Source organism: Lygodium microphyllum, chromosome 6 (assembly GCF_053477565.2).
Source record: "Lygodium microphyllum isolate KBCC chromosome 6, Lygodium_microphyllum_v1.1.10, whole genome shotgun sequence".
NCBI lineage: Eukaryota > Viridiplantae > Streptophyta > Polypodiopsida > Schizaeales > Lygodiaceae > Lygodium > Lygodium microphyllum.
Window position 1 is genome coordinate 142903309 of NC_141140.1, and position 9430 is coordinate 142912738.

The window sequence follows — 9430 nt, forward strand, 5'->3', positions numbered from 1 at the left end:
AAAGCGACGGTATTTACCTCTTTTCCCCTTTTTTATCCCTCTCTCTCTCTCTCTCTCTCTCTCTCAACACCTTCCCTATATCCCAAACCTAATATCCTTCATGGAATACATAAACAACATAGCACCATCTCTCATTATTTCTCACAATAACATAATGCATGTTTGTAAGAGAACAATTGAAACGTTGAAATTCCATTTTAGATTGTTTGCACATAAAACCAACAAATAACAAAAGACCACGAGTGTTAGGGTGCCTATTGAGCTTCAATATGCAATGCTCTTCTTCTCCCTATGTGTCTTAAAGTTCATTCATCTTAGCATTAATCATCCTGGTTCTTAATCACACTTTGTGATATTCATTTCAAGACTACATGTTTTCAAAGAGACAGTGTCTAATCCCGTACAATGGTACAAGAAAAGGAGATACATAAGTAAAAGAGATAAAACATGAGGTAGGTCATGACATGGCCTACCAACAAGCTCAAGGACTCGATGTAAGACATGGTTCAAAGGGGTGTGTGTGTAGCTTAGAGGCTGATTAAAAGCCAACATGGCTCAAAGGCACCACAAGGAGTGAAGAGCATCATGAGTTTAAAATTAGAAAGTAGAAAAGTGGTGGAGCGCCACCTGCAAAAGGTAGGTTACCTAGCGCCAAACCGATCGTTGAGGGTGGTTTTGGCGCCAATGATTCCGTTACCGGTGCATGAGGGACACGTGGAGCCCGCACAACTCTCCTCAACCATGTTCCTGGTGGATAAGAATGCTTGGCTGGGGGGAAAGTCCTCATGCCGCTTCAGGCGCTCATGCAACCAGTCTTGTCATCCCCCAAGGGTTACCCCCCCATCCTCCTCAACTCACGAGAGCCCCGCTGCATCATGGACGCACTCCCCCCGTCCTAAAGCAATTTCATCCCCTCCCCCAATCCCAATCGGCATGCTCGCGATGTCCGACTCGTCGTTCATGACCAAGACAGTGGCTCCCCCCTATCTCTCTACTGATTTCCATGGTAGTATGCCCCAAACTAACCCGAGGCTTGCTATTATCATGGTGGAGGCATATAGAAACCTAGGGGAGATCACTATGTATAAATCCTATATATCATGTGCGTTCATGGTATCTTTTATATATCCCTATGTAACCTATTTTGTGAAATTTATTTTACCCTTCCGTGACTTATTAGCATAATTTATAAATCCCTTACTGTAAGTTTATTTTTTTCATGAAGATTTTAACAGATCCTTATGTAATAGATATAAAACACTAGTTTTATCATAGAATTAATCACAAACTAGCTACTTCTCCCTGTACACTCTTATCCTAAAGTCGTTAACCTTATATATACCTTTGCAATGACTACAAGATCAGAAGTTTGTGAATGGTTTCCCATTAGTTGAAACACACAGACAATCAATATGACGAAAGCAACCATCTATTTCAAAATATGTTTTTCCATCGTCCAAATGCACCCTAGTAAAAGGCTCTATGAACCAAATTTTACCACCACATTGATCATCCAATAAAGGTTTCACATTGAAATTATCCTTGTTTACCTTGATAACATGACTCCATAAACCCCAACATAACAAGTTTAAACTTATCAATGGATTTCTATTGTCCTTATGACTATCAAGAGAGGAGGTCAATGGATTGGTTGAACTATCCACCTTTGTAGAAAACAAAAACCTACTAAGAGATTTTTGCTTTGGATCGTGCATCATTTCCTTTCGAGGACGTCCACGTAAGCATGTAAGTAATAGCTTGGATTTTTCCACATCCTTCGAAAATGCCTTTGTGTGTAAGATTGACTTTGTGTGTTCAATTAAAATAGTATATAGATCGGACCTTGAAGGGCACAAATGCAACCATGTATCATCATACTTGCACCTTACACGAGCAAAGATTCTGTCTTTGAAGTCATGCAATGTAGTTGCAATGACCTCAAAATCCCAACCTACATAAAAAGTAAACTTGTATTATACAACAAAGTTGGCATTTAAAAAACACATCTAATACCAATTTCCTAAAAAAACATATTCACAAAGTTGAACGAAAAAGAAAAAATAATACCTTCATGTTTCTCCATGCAAGAATTCAACTTCTCTATTGAAGCCTCTATCTCTTTCTTATGATCTGATCCTTGCCCCATTGTTGTATGTTCTATATCCACCTTTGTAAGCCCTCGAAACATAAGATAATTTTTTTCATGTCGATTGCATTGCAAAACATGTGTTCTCAAGAAGTTGGAAAGATAAGTATATGCAGCATGCTTCCCTTCTAGTGTGCCCTTCCCATACAATGAGTTGCATTCATTACACCAAATTCGAACTCGAGGTTCTCCATTCACATCTTCATTGTGCAACTCAAACCTGTCATCCCTTGAGATTGTTGATTGTTTTAACTTGAGTCTTACTCTAGTGCATTCTTGTTTCCAAGTCTCAAGAATTCTTGGACTGAACAACCTACTCCTTAGCTTGGATGTATGATTGCTTGAAGTATCATTTTCTTCCCCTCCAACTTGTTCTAAACATTGTCGTTTACTTGATAGAGAAAGTTGGTTTGTGATATTAGCACCCCTCTTAATGTGAACTTGAAAGATGTCACCAACAGTCCACTTCTCCTCTTGTCGTTTCTTAACAACATAATTATCCTCGATGAAATCAAAAGATCCATCTATAAGATCATCACCTTCAATCTATTCACGAATTTGAGCAAAAGTAGGTTTGGATCCTTCTTTCCTCAATCTCACAAGTCCTAGATCTTCTTGAGTATCATCGAGAATCACTTGAATCTTATGAAAAGATCCCATGAAGCCCAAAAACCAAGCCTATTAATCAATTGTGAGGAGGCTGCATTCGACATTGAGAGGGTATTATAAAAACACGAGTCAATTGAATGGAAAAACTAATGTTTATCTTTGTTATGTTTACTTAATAAACACTCTTAAGTCAATTGAATGGAATTAATCTAATATGTTGTAATAAGCACTCTAAGTCTGCGATATAAATATCTAGATATAATATTTAATACATTTTTATATGTGCTAGCTAATCACCTATCTTCTACTTTTTTATATATACTAGGCTAGCCACCAATCTCTCACATTTACCAACCAAAAAATACTTTAAAATACTAAATATATACCATGATAAAAATATGAGACAATACATATGGTATCATTTAAAATATTTGAAAAAACTATCAGCCAAAAGCAGGTCATTTTCAGCCACGTAAGAATGTATCCATCTCGAAATGATTTTTCTTGAAAATTATAACCACATAACTAATTAAATCTTGAAGTACTAAATTCATGCTTTAGTATTTCATCTAATGATACTTGATTAAACAATCCTACCATGATCAAAGTGAATTCAAAAAAATTCAAGTTATAGATATATAAACAAGTATAGTTCCACCACTTAAAAAAACTTAATTTGCAAAAAAGTCAACCACGTCATTTTGAAACAAAACATACAAATAAAGAGTGTACCTTCCAATATCTAAGGGCTTTCAAAAGCATTTGTATCTATAGATAACGAAGTGAAATGAGTCACGAGGCATGTGATATGGCATTGATCACATAAATAGGTGTTTAGATAAAGGTTGGCTCCATTTCTTCTAAGGGACGCATGGCCAATTCACCATTCATACCATGGCGCTCACAAATGTTCTCATTTATCTCGTCAAATGAAACTCTCTTTGATGAATTTTCATTCATCATGAGATCTCTAATAATAGCACATAGATGTTTAACCAATGTCAAGGATGGAGAGATAGCTTTAGTTACATCAAAGTAATCAGATGCATCCTTGTAGAAGTAGCAAAGCTCTCGCAGTATCCAACCAAGAGCATAAACATCAGTCTGTGGGCTATAGAAACTCTTCATTGTGGTATCTTGTAGTTCAGGGGCTAACCATTTTCTCTGTGCATGGTTTACTTTACAATCTTCTAGTTTTTTTGCATACGCTTTGTCATCATCAATACGCTCTCGATGCGGCTTAGACCATGCCTTTCTTCTCTCTGAGAAATCCAAAGCACTACCCCAATCTATAATCCCCACACGACAAACATTGCCAAAAAAATCTAACACAAGATTACCAGGATGTAAATCAGTGTGTAACCATCTTGCTTTGTGTAAACGAGACATTCCCAAGATTAATGCATGCATGATGGACAAGATGCATTTGCAAAATATATTTATTTGCGTTATCTTATCACTTCTCAATTGAGTATCTTCGTCACGCCTTCTTTTGAATGTACCCCAAGTATGGAACAATCTTGTGAATCGCCCACGAGATGAAGGAAGTTGGGCCATGAAACTTAAAAGATCTCCACCATTAAAAAATGGCATGATGGTCCACAAAGGCTCTTTTGTAGTGGCTGCGATCACCCGAACTAGTACTGGATGTCTAATCTGCATCACTATCTCTCTTCGTTGCTCTGATTGCCTAGTGTAGTCTTTTCCTCTATAGCATTTTCCTGCATAAATCTTATTGTAGTCAAATCCAACTACTCCTACAACCTTCACTTTGAAGACAATGCCATAAGCACCGCTTCCTAATTGTTCTCCTGGAATTATCTCATCTTCACTCAAATAAATTGTAGAGTATACATGAGACATACGTGCATAACTGCTTTGAAGGACCTGCACTTTGCATCCTACCATTGGAGCGGTAGAATTCTATCCAAGAGTAACATATGTAGACCGCATTCTCTTATCCCATGATATTGACTTCGTGATGCTCTTGTCAGATTTACATTGTGCAACTCTTACTTCTGCATATAATGCATCCCATGCTTGAATTTTATTGACATCAAAAGCGTGTTGGAAGATGGAGTCACTAGCATTCCAACTTACTATCATATTGCCAATCATGCTGGAGATCCATCTGGTGACAATAGCATCTAGATCCATACTTTCAACTGAATATGCAATCCCTATATGTTCTACATATTCTTTTATTTGTGATATCACTTTACATCTTAGTATGTCTCTTTTTCCAATGTTCCAACATGTATCTCTCATCTCCTCCTCTTTCATAGAGCATACTTCCTTGAGTAGCTCGCACCTACATCTTTCCAAAAGTATTTTTTTATCCAATTCATGCATTTTGCATTGAGCAGTTTCTTTTCCCTTAGTATCCATGTACCTAACAAGTTGAAACAATAGAACATATCAATAAAATTGCTCCCTTCTCTCTCTCCTATATAGCTCACAAATATGGTGGTGTTTAAGTTGGATATACATATATAGTCAAGGTTAGTGAGTAAGATGGGCCACCTTCCACATTGGCATTTTCTATGACACCATGTTAGTTAGGTGGCTTCTCAAGTAGTTAGAAAAATAGAGCTGAACAATGATTATCCTCAAATTTGAGTCCTAGAAACCATCATAGTATCACTCTAGGATCAATGCTAGAATGTTGTTAAGAGAGCTACAAAGTCTATTGGAATCTTTAGGTTAGTCCCTATGGATCAAGTTGAATGCTTTGCCTATGAGGTAGACCCACAAGCTACTTGATTGGCTAATTTAGTGTATAGCCATGGAATCTAGATGGCTCTTCTTGAAATAGAGATCTAAAAAACTACTAAACATTACCTCTATAGCCCCTCACTAGGGTAGGTAACATCTCAATGTATGATTACCTTTCACATACTAGTCTTTTCTTGGGGTGCTTAAGTATATGTAAATATTTACTATCATTATATTCAAGGCCTAGTACGTGAGAGAGAGGGAGTTCAACCACCATCTCAGATTGAGATAAAACATGGCGAGTGTGGAGAGAGTGTTAAGTTGCATAAATAACTCCACAAGGATTTCTCACTATTTTGATCCCCATTTTGCTCTTGCAAGATTTTTATGGGATAGTTTTACAAGTCTTATAAAATTTGAGATCTCAACGAGTTTAAAAATGGTGTAAGTTTTGTAGATTTTTGGGTGTAGTAGACTAGAGAATTATATTTTTGTGTTGTACTATGTTATAGAATATGTGAGAACATTCTGGCTCAAACTTTAGAGAATGAGGTGATTTTTTGTCTAAATTTAAAAATATTATATTCAATTTGATAAATACATTCTATGAGACTCATCAAAAAATAGAACGCCACTTAAGTCAATTGCATACCTACACTAATTATGGTGTCCCTTTACTGCCAAGCCATGAGGATATGGGACTTAGACACCATGCTTAGTGTGGATATAGGTTGAGACAAGCCTGAGGCTTAAATATCAAATTCGAAGCAAGCCATGCCTAGAGGTTTAATCTCTCTACCTAAAAACATATAGTCTTTGATCATACTCAACGTGCTAGCCATTATACTTCTATAGTAGAAGGTACAAGCCAACTTTGACTATGTGGCTCTTCCAAAGTATGCCTAAGCCCAGGTTAATTAAGAATAAAATTAAACTATGTACAAAACTTGATCACTATTAATAGACTGTTGACAGACTTTGGCAAAGACCACATGACTAAAATAGAGATTTAAAAAACAACATTCTAATGTCCACAAATGAAGAAACTATCACATTAGTTAATAATGTATTTCAAAAAGTAAACCAAAATCCTTAAGCGTCATCCACCATGACATAATAGTTGTTCTTTACAATCTCTAATCTCATTGGTCAAGATCACCTTAATTCCTCATTGATCAAGAAAACCTGAAGTATCATATTTCCTAATGAAGTAGCCTCAACAAGGCTAAGTATGTTAGTTAATGGCTTTTCAATCAAAAGGACCTAAGATAGATCAAATTCACATAAGGAGAACACATTGTCACAAACGGTTTCCTTGTGTGAACAACAAAGATTGTATATAAGGAATACTAAAAGGAAATAAAAAGTAAATATAAGCTCATTGAAAAACTTAATCAGAAGTTTGTGTGCTCTAAGAGGGACCTACCCTACAAGTCAAAGATATACCAAAATTGAATCTCTATTTATGCTCTATGATCGCATGTACTCTTTAGATAACTGATACTTATGATTGCTTATGAGACAAAGGGAGAGAAACATACATGGTAATGTGGCATTTAGAGCATCAGTGCTCTCTTCTCAAAGAGAGGCTTGACTTGGCCACCCTACTAGAACACCATGAACCTCACTATATCAATCTTTCATAAGTAGTCATGGTATAAGGCCTAGAGCTTGACTAGGCTAGCCTCCCATTATTCTTAGTTGGTAACATTGAAGTTTTGGTCCATGAATTGAAGTTTTAGTCCAGTTGGGATAGTAAGTAGCCATAAACAAAGGAGATGTTGCAAGAAACTACCTTGACTCCAGTAAAAAATGTGTAGAAACATGAGGGCTAGATTTCACCCGCTCATCACATGCTTCCTCCACAATCAATATCAAATATGTTTACAATGAAATATGAAGCTCATATAAAATCTACTTTTTCTAGGCAATGAATAGGTTTTAATAGTACAATTAGAGAAGTGAAGCTTAGAGTTCGAACTCATGCATTTGTCAAAACCAACCCACACATCCCAACTCAACTACAACCTCATTGACCTACTTGGCTATCCAAGAAAAGCATGAGAAAATGAGCTAACTGTGGCTAGTAAATAACTATTTTGTAGGTTTCTCTTCTCTAATGCAACATCCATGGCATTCAACTAGAGGTAAGTGGAATTGGATATATCATGAGACACTAAAACACCAAAACTTTGTCGTCTAATAGGGCTAATGTTATATCGAGTTAACTCCATAACTACTACATTTCAATTTCCATTAATCATGAATACACATCGAACAACCTCTAATTAACCTCTATGTTATAAGATTGATACATTATAAGGTTATTATCTATGTGTGTATCACATCTACGTGTATTTGATGGTTTCTGCCTGCATTTTGATAGGAGAATCACTAACAGAAGCTTGCATTATACTAGAGTTTTGCTAGCATATCTATTGGAGCTAGTTTACATACAAAATATTCAATGACATGAGGCTATAATGAGCTATTATGGACTCCCCTAGTTCACCAGAAATCTCTGAAGTTCTCCATCATATAATTTTTTTCTAATAATGGGTGGTCTAATTTTTCTAATAAATTCCATTACCTTTAGAGTCAAACAAACGAAGGTGCAATGAAGTTATCCTTCAAAGTCAAACAAACAAAGGTGCCTTTGTAATTGCTCTTCCATCCATTCCTGCATAGAAATAGCTTATGGAGCACCATTTTATCTCTCTCCTGCCTATCCACTTAAGGGATGTGTGTGCAGCTCTTTTGTGATCTTGGACCTGCAGTAAACACAGGACGACAACAGCAGCCTGTAGTTCACGATTTACTAAACTTTCTCAAGCTCTTTGGTGCGATCTTGGACCTGCAGAAAACACGTGACGACAACAACAGCCACGGTAGTTCAGGATTTACTTTCTAAAGCTCTTTTGCGCAAAAGTGAACCAAACATTGATGTCCAAAGAGGAAAGCGGACTGAGAGAAGAACTCTAAGAAAGTGGACCAAACGATTTTAAGATAGGAACCATGGATAAAGAATTAAACTCTAAGAGACATACGGAAGATGGGAATAAGCGATCGAGGTGTGCAGGATAAACTAAACATTTACATTACAAGCAAAAACCAGTGCATCACGAAATGAATGTTTAAGCCATTGCAGCTCTTAATAGGACATTTGTTTTCTCTAATTCCCTATGTTTGTTGAGTTATGCCGTGACAAGTTAATACCTCTAGTCTAGAACTCGAAGACTAAGTTGCAAACCCAATCCCAAACCCAACATTGGTTGCCTACTTCAGTTTTTCTTTCCTTGCTTCAGGCATGCATCTATGGGAAAAGAGAAGAAGACGGCTTACCCTGCATGCCTGAAGCTCATCGACATGGTGCTGCCTCAAGTAATCCCATCTTGATTGTAGGCCTTGGTCATGGCATGATGACCTGCTTTAACTCCCATTTTCATACATTTTAAAAAAAGAAGGATCTTTTGAGAGAAAGAGAGGGGGGGATTTCATTTAATGATACATCATCAAGAGAAATAAGATATATTTTGAAAATTGAAAGAGAGCAATCATAAGCGTGGGTGTGCCTTGAATAGGGTGAAGAGGGCTTATCAATTAATAATGAGCCATATAATGCAATTACATTACTATAATAATCTCCTAGGTTTATCCACTAATATCAAATTACCCATCTTAGGCTCACATACACTCAGGTTAAAAATTTGAATGATTGTCTCGAGATTGTTTACTGACCAAAATGCCCAACTGATGTGTCAAAGTGATTCGTATCTTAGTGGTTGAACCAATTGCCTTCTTCTATAATGGTGGAGGTCCAAATCTCACTAAGTCAAATAACTTTTATTGGAGTAGATATATAACAGTGTGTGCTTGGGCGTGGATGATGTACACTAATGAGGCAGGGGATATTGCTTGCCTAAACATGTCCACAGCCCGTGAAATGTGGTGCCAATTGAG

General features: G+C 36.8%; 1 protein-coding gene across 1 annotated transcript; it reads right to left on the minus strand.

Annotated features, from left to right (window-relative positions):
* Positions 1-1361: 1361 nt before the first annotated feature.
* Positions 1362-3883, minus strand: LOC148035227 (uncharacterized). The gene is made up of 3 exons (XM_087680791.1): positions 3785-3883; positions 2068-2692; positions 1362-1951 (listed from the first exon to the last, which is right to left on the minus strand). Exons 1-3 carry the CDS (start codon positions 3881-3883, stop codon positions 1362-1364), a joined length of 1314 nt encoding a protein of 437 aa, XP_087536917.1.
* Between the last annotated feature and the right edge of the window lie 5547 nt (positions 3884-9430).

Excerpts from the sequence above, each read along its gene's own strand:
- LOC148035227 (XM_087680791.1), bottom strand. The coding sequence starts at position 3,883 with ATGAAGAGTTTCTATAGCCCACAGACTGATGTTTATGCTCTTGGTTGG. Across the intron at positions 2,693-3,784 it reads ATGCATCTGATTACTTTGAT|ATTGAAGGTGATGATCTTAT; the intron begins GTAACTAAAGCT and ends ATTCGTGAATAG. Across the intron at positions 1,952-2,067 it reads TTGCATGGAGAAACATGAAG|GTTGGGATTTTGAGGTCATT; the intron begins GTATTATTTTTT and ends CTTTTTATGTAG.